Genomic DNA, 14,736 nt, shown 5'->3' with positions numbered 1-14,736 from the left:
GTGGGCAATTATCTCAGCTTGATTGAAACCCTGTGCTTGACCAAGCGTAGGGCACGCAAGGTCGAGAGGGGGGTGATGGCAACATATGGGTGGAGCGGGGAAGCGCGGAGAAGCAGGTAGCTGCGCACCCAGTGAAGTGAGAAGGAGGACAGGAAAGCACTCGCACTGTGTTAGGATCCACGTTGATCAATCGAGCGGTTGGTTCATGGCACGCATGGGCAGGGCCGTGTGGCGCCATGTTGACCAGTTGACCACCTGGTGTTGACATAGTGACTGCTCTCACCTGGAACCTGCGATGAAGGTGCACACCGACTTGCGCAGGTTGGGTGGTGACGCTACCGCAGACGGCGCAAATCACCTGTGGCGTGCAGCTTAAAGACACCCGTACCACCTCAATTTATGTCACGAACCACTTTCACCTACACACACCAAGCTGCAGGACGTGATCCGCGGTCAATGTCAATTGATCTGCCAGGGCGCATGTGTGTATATGAGATAAATAGATCTATGTAATGTTTAACATGTTGTCGCTGTGCCTGATATCTGCCGCGCCTCTGGTGTTGGTCACTGTCATACACGCGGCTCGTGAGGATCACAGCGCAGGCAGCTCAAGCGGGCGCTGGCTTCCTTGAGAGTGACAGAGAATCAGCGTGATGCGCGGGTGGGGCCGGATCTCCAGCCCAGATGGCCACCACCGGCACACACGCTCCTACGCCGCTGGCGAGTCCTTCATTTTTGGAAGCTCTAGCCGGCGCATCGACCGCCCACCAGGTGTGCAGCCCACAGCAGATGCAGCAATTAGATTACCGATCCAGGTCGTGTTTCAATTGCACCGACGCAAACACTGTGCGCAACGGTCGCGTTCGAACGCGCACCCATGACAGTTGCATGCACCTGCAGCGGCCCTGGCAAACCCGGCGCAGAGCGGCTTGAACGCCATCCTTGTCCCAACGCCGCCGCCAAGCAGACCATGGCAGCCTGTCGGCGGAGCGCACGCACAAGCTGTGTGGCGACTTCATGGAGCATGTGTACGAGGCGCTGCGACTCACGACGCACGGCACGCAGTGCGTCGCGCTGCAGTGGGCCGCGGGCGACCCGGAGCTGGTGATCGCGGCCACCACCAGCAACTGCATCGGTGCGTGGTCACACCTGCGTGCGGCGGCTTGACATAGGAAGAAGGTGGTAATGGTCGGCAAAGATTACTGCAGGGTGGCCTACTGGTTACAGCGCGGCCGCAACTCAAAATACAGAGTCAAATGCCCTGGCACGCTCAAGTGCATGCGCGCCCCTCATGCGGCTCGCAGCCACCTACGACGTCCGCAACCTGACGCGCGTGAGCAGCCGCCAGCATGGGCCGCGGCGCTGCATGGTGGCCTTCAACCCGCAGCTCTCGCATGCGGCTGTCTACGGCGACCCGATGGCGCCTGCCATCGAGTTGCAGCTCCTGCATGCCAGCAAGTTTGCGTTTTTGGAGGGCCACATGGCGCAGGTGGGCGCGTGCATGGCGCTCCGCTTGCGTGACGCAGGTGGACGCATGCATGGCGCCCCTAGCATTCGTGTCGGGATTGACTCGGGGCCCGGCCCCACAAGCGAGCTGGCAGCGTGATTTCCTAGCATGTAGCAGGCGCGATGACTGTTGGCCGACGCCATGCCTGCCGCAACACGGCTGGCCCGCAGGTCAAGTGCTGCGCTGTGTCGGACGACGGCGCCCTCGTCATCAGCGGCGACCGCGATGGCCGCGCCTTCCTGTGGCAAGTGCAGCTGCCACCACCTTTGACCCAGCAGACGCCGCCGCCGCCGTCGCCGCAGCAGCAGCAGCAGCAGCAGCAGCAGCAGCAGCAGCAGCAGCAGCGGTTTCAGCATGGGGCCGGCGCCGGCGCAGGCAGCAGCTGGGAGCCTGTCGTGCGGCGGCATGTGTTGGAAGGGGGCCACACCGAGGGCGCAGGGATAAAGAGCTGCTGCTTCTCGGCCGACGGCCGGTTCGCCTTTACTGGCGCCGCCGACGGCAGCATCGCCATCTGGGACGTCTCGGAAGGCTCGCCTGCGCTCGCCGCCACCAGCGTCCCGCGAGCGGCGCGGGCGGCGGCCTGCGGCAACCCGGGAGGCGCGGACGCTTCAGCCGCAGGGGACGGAGGCGCCGCTCGGACACCATACAGCCATCAGCATGATGAGAGCCAGCCGTCCCGACGCCAGACTCAGCAGGAGGATGAGCTTGGCGACGGGCCGCTGCGGCTGCGGCCCCTCTCCTCTGACGCTGTTCTGTGCTGCTGCCTGTCGCCCGATGGGGCCGTGCTCGCCGCCGGCGCCCGGGGCGGCCGGGTAGGCGTCTGGTCGGGCGCGGGGCGCGCGCTGCTGGAGCTGCCGCAGCGCCACGCGGAGGGCAGCAAGGTGCGCGCTTGCGCGCTGTCGCCGGACGCGCGCAAGCTTGTGACCGGCGGCGACGACGCGCGGGTCGTCCTATGGGACCTCGAGCGTGGCGTCGCGCTGCTGACGGCAGCGGAGCACGTGCGGCCGGTGCGCGCGTGCGCTTTCAGCACGGACGGCCGCAGGGTCGCGACGTGCGGGGACGACAGCATCATTGTGGTGCTGGATGTGGCGCTTCTGACGTGCTTCACAGGCTGCGGCAGCGGCGGCGGCAGCGGCGGCGGCGGGGCGGGCGGCCCGAGCGTGCGGATGGGCGCGAGGCTCGCGGCCGCGCCGGGTGTGTGCGTGGACGCGGCCGAGGCTGAAGGCGGAGCGGGGGCCAAGGCTGCCGGCGGGGGCGGCGCAGCCGTGCGCGCCGTGACGGGCGGCGGCGGCGGCGGTGGCGGCGCGGTGCCGGGCGGCCCCCACCCGATGCTGCAGCGGGTGAGGGTAACGGACGGCGAGCGGCTGATGGCGTGCTCTCTGGTAGAGCCCCTGCACATCCCGCCGCTACCTGCATCTCTGGGTGTCCTCGGCCAGGAGTCGCCGCCGACGCTGCAGCAGGGGCGGAACGGGGCGCCCGCCACGTGCTCTCAGCCGGTGCTGTGCATCGAGCAGGGCGGGCAGGTGCGTGGCGGCGGTTCTATCCTGAACGCGGAAGGGATGGCGCCGTGCCGCAGGCGACCCGGAGAAGATTACAAGGAGCTCCTCTCCCAAGGCTTGCGGCCCCGGCGCCGCAGCCCTCCTTTAATATGTGCCTGGGGCTGTGCTTTACCCATGCGCACCCAGAACCATTGCTGCTCCGAGTAACCCCACCTTTGCCTTGAATCCTGATACCCAGAATCCCTACACTGGATTGCATCGCCATACTAATGAAATGTGGCGATGCCTCACCCCTGGATTTTGTCTCCTCAGGTCCAGGTGCTCCCAGGGGGCCGCACCCTGCCGCAGCCCGGCCCCGTCGCAAGCGCCGGCACCATCTCCTGCTGCGCCGTAGACGGGGACACCGTGGCGACCGCGCGCCACGACGGCAGCGTGTGCGTCGCCAGCTGCGAGGCGGCGCTGGCCGCGGCGGGTGAGGGGGCAGGGGGGGCAGGGCCTTAGCGCCGGCGCTTTGGCATGTTCCTTCGACGTCGGACTCTAAAAGCCCTGCGCCTCAGCACCCCAGTGGAACGCCCAAACCCCTGATTAAGGTGGTGCTTAGAGGATGGCTGTGGTAGACTTCAGGCTGAGCAGTGGCTGTGGGTCTATGCATGCGGTTGTGCATGCCTGCGCGTGACGCACAGCTGTCGCATCCCCAATTCAAATTTCTCATGCAGGTGCCAGCCGCGCGGGATCCCCCGATACCGACGGGTTCGAAGGGGTGCTGCGCGCCGGGGCCCCGCCCGCCGCGCCCGCGACCCTGCGCCTCGAGATGGTCGCATTCGGCATCTCCCTCAGCTGCCAGCTGGGGCGCGTCGCCGTCGCCGGCAGCGAGCGGAAGCAGCCGCAGGCGGGCGTGCTATACCTATGGGAGTGGGACCCAGTGGACTGGTTGGCGGGCGGCGGTGGCGGGGAGCGCCTGGGGTCGCCGCGGGCGGCGCGGGCCGCGTCCGCCGGCGGCCGCGCGGCGTCGGCGCTGATGCTCGCGTCGGGCGAGAGCCGGCTGGGCGGCGGCAACGGCGCGGCGACGCCAAGCAGCGACGGCGGCGGCGCGGGCGGCGGCCTGGGTGGTGGCAGCGGCAGCGGCGCGGGCGGCGGAGCCGCCGGCGCAGCGGTGGGCGGGTTGCTCGCGAAGCGGGACAATCCGCTGAAGGTGGTCTCGACGGCGGAGGGCGGCCCGCTGCTGTGCTGCGCGTGGGCGCCGCGCGGGGAGTGCGCGATGGTGGTGGCGGGCAGCTCGGCGGGGTGGCTGGTGGTAGTGGACCTTACGAGGGAGGAGGACGACGCGCAGGTGTGTGAGGGTTGTTTTGGGGGCTGCGCATGCAGGTTGTGTGTGCGTGTGTGTTTGTGCATGTGTGCTGGGTGCTTGTGTGTGTGTGTGTGTGTGTGTGTGCGCAGAAAAGTGTGTGTGTAGGTGGGTAGGTGTGTGCGCTCGTGCATCCTGCGTGGATTAGTAGTGTTGCTTGCGCAAGTTGCTGCGCTGTAAAGGCCCAAAAGAGCAGCTGCGCACCAGTTGCTTTCGCTGCGACCCATCGCTCCACGCTGAAGCTGCCACGTGTGTGTGGTTTAGCCATCTCGTCCACCGACTAACACCAACCCGTCGACCCTCGGGACCACAAACCTCACCGCGACAGAATCGCTACCAAATCCACGGCTGCGGCGTCTCCGCCGTCAACCTCTCCGCCGGCGGCGACCTGGTCGTCTCCGGCGGCACCGACGGCGGCGTCGTGGTTTGGGCGGCGGCGACGGGGTTCCCGCTCCACAAGTTCTCGCTGCACTGCGCCGGGATCTGCAGCGTGAAGTTTAATGCAGGTGCGCCACACGCATCCACCACAAAGACAGGGATGCCCATTGCGACACTTCAGTTCTGCCCCGGTCCAGATGTCCATCAGCAATCATGCCAGCTTGATGATGGCGGTGTGCCGTTTGGGCCTGGAGAAGCAGGTTTTGGGGCGCATGGACACACTGTCAGCAAATTTGTGCCCACCCCCCATACGCAGATGCCACCTTGATCGCCGCCGGGGACGGCACCGGCGTCGTCAGTGGCTGGGACGTCCGCAGCGGCGCGCTGGTCGCCGCTGCGCCGGTGCACGACCAGGCGGCCGCCGACTGCCGGTGGAGCGCTCAGGGGGACGCGCTGGTGTCTTGCGGCTACGACGGCCACGTGGCGATGCTGCAGGCGCGGCTGCAATAATGCTGCTGGTTGACCTTGTGCTCGCCCCCCGCCCCGGTGTTCGGCCGGCGTTGCAGCTGTGCCTCGTGCCCCGTTGCAGCCTGTGACCTTTGGACTGCCTCACAACTTCAAGAAACCCTGCTTGAAAATTGAGCCTCGTAGATGTGATATATCCTCTTGTGCCTTTCCTTTTCTGTCTGAAAAATGATACACAAGCCTTCATCACTGATCTAGCTCTTCCCCTGAGCCCTGTGGCGGCACTCTCGGCAACGCACCCTCGCGGTGCGCCCCGCCGCCGCAGGTCGACGACGGCGTCAACGCGGCGTATGCGCTGGCGTTCCAGGGGCTGTATCGCTCCTGCCAGAAGCGCTCCAACAAGCTGCACCGCCTGGAGGGCGCGCTGACGTGGCACATGGCCCGCGGCGCAATACAGGTGGGACACCCTGGGATCGGCCGATCGTATGCCATCGACGGCCGCTTGAGAGGGCTTGGGCGCGCCTTCTGGGCAAAGGCGAGGTGTCTGGAAGAGATGCCTGCATCGAATGCCTAGCGCGCGCCGCATATTCTTGCATCTGACCCGATGCGCTGTCGCTGCCTAATGCTTTGCGCCGCGTCTGGGCCCATTCTCCTCCAGAGCCCCGCGGTGCTGCAGCAGCTGGTGCAGCTAGCGGCCGCCGACGGCAACGCTCCCGCGCTTGGCATGCTTCTGGCCATGTTCGAACGCACCCCCTGGCTGGTGAGGCCCAGAGCAAGGGGCGGGGTGGCGGCCGCTCTTGCACACTGTCCGCAAACACCCCACCTCCCTGTTGCAGCTTGTGGCGGTGTCCTTTTGCCGCAGCGCCTGGCGTTTTTGCATGGTCATGGAACTGCACCCTGCCCTGCCCCAGGTCCACTTCGGCCCCTTGTGCTCTGACCCCTGCGGGGGCGTCGCCGCCGCTGCCTCCCGGGACCGCGCCGGCGTGCCCGAGACGCCCCCTGCCCTGGCCTGCCCCAGCGGCACCCTCAGCCGCGCGGGCGCCAGCCGCAGGGGCGCGCCCCTCGCCGCCGCCGCGGCCGACGCAGCATCGTTCGCAAACGCCGAGGCCGCCGCCCCGGCGCAGCGCGACGGGCGGGAGGCGCCGGCGCCGCTGGCGCGGCGGTCCGTCACGCGCTGGGCGGGCCTGGCGGCCGCCACGCTCGTCAGTTTTTCGCCCATCCAAGACATCCGCGCCCTGCTGGCCCAGTCCCTGCCCGCCCCGCCCCCCGCCCGCGGCGTAAACGCGGCCGCGGCCGCCGCGCCGGGCGCCGTCGCGGCCGCGGCGGCGGCCTGGGAGCGCCGCGGCGCGGTGTCGCCGGCCAACACGGCGGAGGCGGTGTCAGAGGGCGGCGCCAGCTCAGCGACCTCGACGCCCTCGCGGCTGCTGAGCCCGGCGGTCAGCCAGAAGGCGCGCGCGGCCGCGGCGCTGTCTGGGCTGGACACGCTGCAGGCGCGGCGGATGGGCGGGGTCGGACTGGGTCGGGCGCGACTGCCATATCCGCGGAATACAAGGGATAACTTGTCCTCGAAGCTAGAGCTCCAGCTTGGAGTACGAGGCTCGAGTCAGCGGCAGGAAGCGTGGCCCTCAACGTCTTTTCTCTCCAGATGTGCGTGCGACCTGAGGGTTGACTGCCTGCTTGCCGATGGAAGCTCGTCCCCTGCCCCTCCCCCGCCCCCGCTGCGTCGTGCGCCTCGCTCTGTAGGAGGAAAGTGGCACACCCACAGCCACCCACGTGGCGGCGCACCCTGACAGCCCCCACCCGCGCCCCGGCAGCCCGCTGCAGCGCCCAAGCAGCAGCGAGCCCGGCAGCGACTCGGCGCGGGGCCAGCTGGCGCCGGAGGGGTCCCTGAGCAATGTTGGCGGCAGCAGCAGCGTCGCAGGGAGCTTTGGGGCTTCGTCCGTGGGCACGGCTTCGGCTGCAGCGGCAGCACTTGCGAGTGCAGGATCTTCGGGCCCGCCGCCGGCAAGCCTCAACTCCTCTGGGGGAGGCGGCGCCGGGTGCGGCGCGGCGGATACGAGGCCGCCGCCGCCGGCGCCGCCGTTACCGCCGCAGTGTCGCAGCTCTCTGTTGCGGGACCTGTCGCGGCGGCGAGCGGGGCTCCTCACTTTTGGCGTCGACCGTGGCATGGGTGGCTGCGGCGGCAGCGGCAGCGGCGGCGGCGCTGAGAGTGAGTCAGCAGGGTCAGGCAGTGTATCGCTACCCTCGGCCGGCGCGACCCGCCCAGACCCTTCCACATCCCGGGCGCCCGGCGGTTGCTCACCGGGCGATGTGGGTTCAGGATCTCTGGCGGCGCGGGCGGAAGACGAGGAGGCGCAGGGGCTGTGCGAAGCGGAGATGGTGCAGGTCGAGGTCCGCGGGCCCTCACCCCTCGCGGCTGCGCCGCCCGGCCGCCGCAGCCGCGCCAGCGGGGACCGCCCCGCCGCCCCGCACGGCTGGGAGGGGGCCGGCAGCGCCGAGCCCGACGCCGGGATGCGGCGGCTGTCGAGCTTCGGCGGCGGCGGCGCGCTGCGGCCGAGCGGCGGGCTGTCGCTCTCGCTGCAGCGCGGCGTGAGGGCGCTCCTGCGATTCGGGAGCCTGTCCGCAAACCCGGCGCAGCAGCCGGCGTTTGCAGACGCTGCGGCAGGCGGCGGCGGCGGCGGCGGGGCGTCTCTGCGGAAGGAGCTCTCCGAAGGCGGCGGCCTCCTGCACGACGGCGGCGCCAGCCGCGGCGGCAGCGGCGGCGGGGGCGGCGGCGGCGGCGACGCGTTCCGCGGCCTGGTCCACAGCGTGTCGTACGCCGCATACACGCGCGAGCCCTCCTTCGCGCCGTTCGCCGCCGGCGCCAAGCCCGGCCACGCGCCGCTCAACGCCCTCCGCCAAGCGTCCCGCGCCGCGCTCGCGGTTTCCAGCGCCGCCGGCCGCTCCGCGACTGGCGGCGCGGGCGCCGCCGCCGCCCCTGGTGGCAGCCTGCTGGTGCGCGGCGGCGGCGGCGCCGGGCAGCGGCACGGCAAGCACGCGGCGCGTGGGGACGACCTGCTGCGGCTTGCGGTGGGCAGCCAGCAGGCGCAGTGCGTGCGGATTGTGGTGGACGGGCTGGTGGCGGGGCGGTTCAGCAGGGCGAGCGTGATGGGGCACCTGTACGACGCGATGCAGGTGGGGGTGGGCGGCGGGGTTGATGGACTCGTTGGGGTGTGCGCCATGCATTCGTGGTGGGGTTCTCGATTCTGGGGCTGGGGGCCCCCTTGTGTTCAAAATCCTGAAACATTGGAGGATGGAGGTAGCCAGTGGCAGCCGCGCTGCCCGCCGCTGGGATGGCGCCCACCGCCCTGCGCCGCGCCTTGTGGCTGATGCCCCGCAGGTCCTGGTGCACGACACGCAGCACAAGCGGCTCTGCAGGCGCCTGCTGAAGCACCTGCCCATGGTGGTGAGCCCCTCACCTCCTGCGCTGAAGTTGCAGCCGCCTGATCCTGTGTTGCCACTTTGCTGGAAACAACTGCACGGCGTCCAGCATGCCGCACCGGCTGCGCGGCTGCGCGAATGGGCATTTGCAACCCAGAGCGCCGCAGCTTGAGCCTGCTCGCGTCGCCTTGGGACTCTGGGGACTTTGTTTAAATGCGCAGCGCGCAGCGCTGCACGCCCGGCCGCGTGGGTGGGGTTGGCGCGCAGGTTCGATCCTCGCATCCTGCGTCTGTTTTCTCTGCAGGACACCGGGGAGGTGGAGGTAGACTCGGCGCTAACGCGCCACGCGCGTGCCATCTACAAGTGCTCAGAGGTGCGTTGCGGGCCGGCCTGGCGCGCCTGGGTGCGCCTCCTGCCCAGGCTTGTGACGCAGTTCCAAAGCCACCACATGCCTTGCAGTTTGCTTGTGGACCTGCTTTCATCTAGTAGAGCGTGCTCCACGTTGCCACTCAGCCCGTTGCGGCACCCATAGCCCTGAGAAGCGGACCACACAACCCCCACCCCCACCCCCCCGACACACACACACACACAAACACGCACACACACATACACACACACACGGTGTTCCCATCCCGCGGTCACTCCCGCAGCACGGCAACCCGGCGCGGCTGTGGGGGTCTGTCGCGTCGACGCAGCAGCCGCTGCTGGAGGCCCTGGACGTCCTCATAAAGCGCGCCAGCTGGCGCGACTCGATCGTGGCGCTGCTGCTGATGCCGGTCATCATAGGGCTGCGGCAGCTGGGGGCCGCGTGGCTGTGGGTCACGCGGCAGCAGATGCGGACAAAGTGAGCGGCGGGGGCACGGGCAGTGGAACACTGCAGGGGCGACCCTGGAGGGGCACACACAGGGGGTTGTGGCGCTGACGAGCCACAATGAACGCATGAGCGTGGATTTACGAACAGGGGTCGCTGAACAAACGGCGTGGCCGCGCAGGGACCGTGTCCTGGTGGTGGCGGCCAGCAAGCTGATCCCCGTGAAAGACGCGGCCATGATCCGCCCAGGGCGTGGCAACCTGCTCAGGCAGCTGGTGCGGGCGCAGGGGGTGCCGGGAGGGCTAGCGGTCCAGCAGTCGGCAAGGAAGACGCCTGCATTGACCGTTGGTCCCTGGCGATTCCCCGGCCCCTCGCTGCGGCTGGACCATGCTGCGGCTCTAATGGGTCTCTCATACGTGGTTGGCTCGGACGACCCCGTGGGCCCCTGAGCTGCGCTTATCCATACCTCGTGTCCTGCACTCATTTCTGCCAGGTCAGCGCCAACACGGACGCCGACCTGTATGGGCGCGACCTGGTGCGTGCCATCATCGACGTCAAGTGGGACTCGTTCGCGCGCGCATTCCTGCTCATGCAGGTGATGAGAGGGGAATTGTGTATGTGTGTGTGTGTGGTTATGTGTGTGTGCATGTGTGTGTGTGTGTGTGTGTGTGAGCTTGCGCGCGTGTGTGTTTGTGTGTGTGGTGGTTGGGGTGATTTCTCTTGTGTGTATACACGTATATGACAAGCAGGCTAGCAGGGTGCAATGTGCCAAAGAGACACCACAAGCGGTTTTAACTGGGTTGTGCAGGGGCTAATTGCTTAATCCTCCCTTCTTATGCAGGTTGATGAGCAAGGGCCGCCCCCAGAATAAACTGCTCCTGTGGCGCCTTCCCCCCTGCCCTCCAACACCCCACCTGACCCCATTTCTGTCGTCGACAGGCTGCGCCTACCCCCCACACATAGCCCCCGCCTCCTCTCACCCAGGGGCCCTGCGCTGACCGCCCCTGCATCACCCCTCACCCCCACCCCCAGTTTGTGCAGTTCCTGGTGTTCATGGTGCTCTTCCTCATCTACCTCGCCTTTGCAGTGTACTACAACGACCCCGCCTGGACAACTGCGCAGGTGAGACATGTTGTCGTATGGCCTTGTCGTACAGGTCAAGCTCATTGTGCGGACCCCCAAACGCTGGGTGCGCACACATGTGTTTCAGAACCCTGGGACGATGCACCGACCCCCGTGTTGCTGCGCCGACGGCCGTGTCGCGCGTGCACGTTGGCTGCTTGCTGCCGGCCGGCCACTCCCGTTGCAGATGGTGCGGCAGCCGGCGGGGCAGGCAGCGGTGGTGCTGGAGTGCGTGCTGGTGGTCATGATGTGCGGCCAGGTGCGGCGAGGGCACCCGGGCCCCTGGAGGCGCCATACTTTTTCCTGACAAAGCAACACGTTTCCAACGCCCGCTTGCCATCTTGCACGCGCGTGCGCGAGCACACACACACACACACAAACACACACACACACACACACACACACACGCACGCACGCACGCACACGTACACACATGCAATCACACACACTCACACACACACACACACACACACACACCACACCCGTACCCCCCAGGCCGCTGACGAGCTGAAGCAGATGGTGACGTACAAGCGCGAGTACTTTAACTCCCCCTGGAACTACATGGACGTCGCCTCCTGCGTCATCATAGCCGTGCTGTCCCTGCTGCACGTCACGCGCCTCAACCACCAGGTCCGACGTCATCTGACGTCACCTGACGCAGCACTGTGTTGAGAGGGCGGCCGCGCCAGCGTCAGCCCCCCTAGAGTACCAGAGCGAATTTAGGACCATGCGGCGTGCTTGTTGCATACTGTGCAAGTCATTTCTTGGAACAGTTTCGGCATTTGCTTCGGTGCCTGTGCCCGATTCAGGAGTGCGTCACCTAGTCTCCTGCTCCAAGGCCGTCCGCCCCTTCCCTCGGGCCCACCGAACGCCAGCAAATCATGCGCCGCTGCCCCCCTCCCCACCCCGGGGCCCAACTCCACCCACCAGGCGTTTGTGGTGCTGGTGGCGCTGGAGGTGCTGCTGCTGTGCCTGCGCATGCTGTACTTCTGCATGGCCTACGAGCACTTTGGGGCGCTACTGAGGATGGTGCTCATCGTCATCAAGGTGGGGGGACGGGCGCAGGCGTATATGTGCGAGCGCCTATGCGCGTATGTGTGTGTGTGTGTCTCTGGGTGTTTGCGTGCTTGTCGGTGCATGTGTGTGTGTGTGGTTGTGTGTGTGCGCAAGCGAGCGCTTTTGCGCTTGTGATTGTGTGGGTGGGAAAGGGTTTCGCGCGCTCCCATGTGTGTGTGTGTGTGTGTCCATGTGTCCGTGTGTGTCAGTGTGTGCGGAATTGTGTGTGTGTGTGTGTGTGTGTGTGTGCGTGCGCGCGCGCGTGTGTGTGTGTGTACAGTGGGAGGGCGGACGGGTTTGAAAGAGTAATGCAGGGTACGACAGGTGAGTTGCATTTTTCATCCTGCCCGACCCACCCGCCACCCCCCCTCCCGCAGGACATGCGGTACTTCTTCGTGCTGCTGGCCTTCATGCTCTGCTCCTTCGGCCTCACCTTCAGCGTGCTGCTGTCCACGCCCAGCGACAGGTGGGCGGGGCCGGCTGGGGTCGAACCTGCGTGCCCGATGCGCCGCAATGAGTGACCGGACAGGGACCGGTGGCCGTGGACTGTCGCGTGAAGGCCGCATTTGTGTTGCTTCCAGTGGAAGGGTGTCGTGAATCGAGGCCTGGTTGAGGGAGGGCCCCTCCCTGCCCCTCAGCAGTGTGAGGCAGCAGGGCGCCCTGCCCCAAAGCAGCCAACCAGCCGGGACCAAGTCCCACACTGGCACCTTGCGAGCGTCACTCCCTGGCGCGCCACCTGAACGCCCGCTTCGACCCAGCTTTTTCCTTGGCAGCCATGTCGGCTGCCGTTCACCCGAGAGGTTTGAAGCCGTCGCATGCCGGCTCGCCCCACACCGCCCGGCCCCCTCGCCCCCTCGCCCCTCCTGTAGCCAGCGCCGCCTGCCCATACTGAGCATCCTGGGGGAGAGGATTGCGCTCAACAGCACCACCGGGCCGGAGGTGTTCGGGTCCTTTGAGGTGGGTGGATCGGGCCCCCGCCTCCCCCCTTATCGTGGTGGCCAGGTGTCGGGTTGTGAGGGTTGGCTACCCATGTCACGCCACAGCCTGCCTGTGCTCGATAGGCCTGCCAGAGCATCCACACGGTCGAAAGCCAAACACAGCCACTCTTGCCATCCTTCCGGCTTGGCTGCGTTCCCCCTTTGGCCGTTTCAATACTTGCATCATCCAAGCCACCCTGCCCGTCCCTTTGCACACCTGCTAGTCCGGCCCTTTCCTGCACAGCCTGGTGGAATACAGCTGCAGCTCGCCAAGCCGGACCTCGGCCGCTCGTCCCATACACCCTCTATCTCTGACCGTCAGCTCAGCCGGCCACACACACCCCAGCCATGCACTCTGCGGGCAACAGTTCTCTTCCAAAGACGCCCTCCACACCTAAATCACAGACCTCCTCCCCAACCTGACGACCGTCAGAACATTGAGGGGTCTTGCCCTCGCACCGCTTCCCGGCCACTAACCCCCTGCATTCTGTGTCGCTCCCACCCAGGACTCCATCCTGCAGCTCTTCACCGTGATGATGGGCGACCTGCAGTACGACACGCTCAAGGGCATCCTCAAGCTCGACACGGTGGCGGCGCGCCTCGCGGTCACGCTCGCAGGTGCGCGTGCAGGCGGACGGAAGCATCGGCGCGTTCAGAGGGGCCGGCAAAACCCAGCGAAACCCAGCAAACTCCTCCGTAGACGCGCTTATGCTGAAATTGTCGCTCTTTGTTTGCACCCTCCAGTCACTACGCATCGTGCATGTACTTGCATTGCAGCACTTTGTTGCCTGCCGGCTTGATGTGCCCCCACACACACCGGGCAGTGATGCTCGCGGCACTGACCAACCTGCAAACGTCCACCCCATCAACCTCGCCGCCGCACGCCGCCGCTGTCCCCTTTTGACAACCCGACACCCCCCTCCTCAGCCTGCTACGGCGTGCTGGTGCTGATCGTTCTGGTCAACCTGCTGATCGCCATCGTGGACGAGACCTATGGCGTTGTCAAGGAGAGCGAGGCCGATCAGATCCTGCGCAACAAGGTGGGGGCGGTGGGGTGCTGTGCTGTGTGTGTGTGTGTGTGTGTGTGTGTGTGAGAGAGGGAGTGAGCAAGAGTGAGGGGGACAGAGAGGGTGTGTGTGTGTCGGTCTGCTTGCATGAGTGTAAATGCGTGCAAGCAGCAGCAATGTGAGCGCGACCATCGCACGTGTTCAGGTGTGCGCACCATGGCACTCAGTGTTTCATCAGCGGGACCCAGCATCGCACCATCTGGGTGTGCTCTTGTCCCTGCGCCTTCCGCACCCTGCCGATTTGCCCCTGGCCCCTGATGCTACACTCCAGGCTCTCATCATTGATGAGATTGAGAGCACCCTCACAGACAAGTGCATCCAGGATCTCAACAGCAGGCGAGGGGGGCTGGAAATTTGGGGCCAGCCTGGGGTGCACTTTTTAGCAATCCAGCGGGCGCTGTGATTAAGGGGCCGCTTTTGCTCCTTGGCACAGCAGAGAGTGTCTGACTGTTCAAAACCTCCGGACAGCTGCCGCCTTTGCACCATCACGTCGATGACAGCCAGAGGTTGTGCTTGGCGGTGGCTTGGCCCTGACTGCCCCGTCACACCTCCCGAGGTTTCCACACACACCCAATGGTTGGTTAGACCGTTCTCCCAAGTAACCTCTCCTGTTTCCACGCAACCCCCGCCCCACGTGAACATCCTGACGCTCTGCTGTGTCAGCGCACCTCACATCTATGCAACACAACACACACGCCCCCCGCACACCCCATTTCGGCCTCAAAAACCAACCCGCCACTCGGCCCCTAAAACCATGTATGTACTTCTTGCAATCATCCCCTCCTCTCCCCTCCCCCAGGGTCCTGCTGCCCTACGTCCACATTTTGGTGCCCCAGCAGGCGTCCGCCGCCCGCCGCAGCCGCACTGGCGCACAGCACGTCTCGGACAAGCTGCGGAAGCTCAAGGAAATGGTCAAGGCACTGGAGAACAGGGGCGCGGCCGGGAGCCCGGGGGCAGGAGGCGGGCCGGGGGTCGAGGGCGCACCGCGGGCGCCCGCGGCCACGGCCGCAGGGGGCGGCGGCGCGCACCCGGGCCAGCCGGCGGCGGCGGGCGGCAGCGGCACGGACGGCCCCGCGGCGGCAGCGGCGG

The 14,736-nt window shown here is 66.8% G+C and overlaps 1 protein-coding gene across 1 annotated transcript; it reads left to right on the top strand.

Moving 5' to 3' along the window:
- Positions 1-653: 653 nt before the first annotated feature.
- On the top strand, positions 654-14,050 carry MNEG_1543 (hypothetical protein; the record flags this gene model as incomplete). The annotated part of the gene is made up of 26 exons (XM_014049976.1): positions 654-771; positions 968-1,135; positions 1,305-1,489; positions 1,678-3,030; positions 3,319-3,478; positions 3,723-4,336; positions 4,680-4,857; positions 5,046-5,209; positions 5,520-5,651; positions 5,853-5,954; positions 6,106-6,702; positions 6,938-8,368; positions 8,574-8,639; positions 8,919-8,987; positions 9,265-9,458; positions 9,607-9,700; positions 9,919-10,020; positions 10,458-10,547; positions 10,735-10,806; positions 11,043-11,177; positions 11,478-11,594; positions 11,981-12,069; positions 12,473-12,560; positions 13,087-13,198; positions 13,508-13,620; positions 13,919-14,050. The coding sequence occupies 26 exons, from the start codon at positions 654-656 to the stop codon at positions 14,048-14,050; spliced, it is 6,675 nt and encodes a 2,224-aa protein (XP_013905430.1).
- Positions 14,051-14,736: the final 686 nt, after the last annotated feature.

Source organism: Monoraphidium neglectum (genome assembly GCF_000611645.1).
Source record: "Monoraphidium neglectum strain SAG 48.87 unplaced genomic scaffold scaffold00156, whole genome shotgun sequence".
NCBI lineage: Eukaryota > Viridiplantae > Chlorophyta > Chlorophyceae > Sphaeropleales > Selenastraceae > Monoraphidium > Monoraphidium neglectum.
Note: the sequence above shows the minus strand (reverse complement) of the source record. Positions and strands in the feature narration are given on the sequence as shown.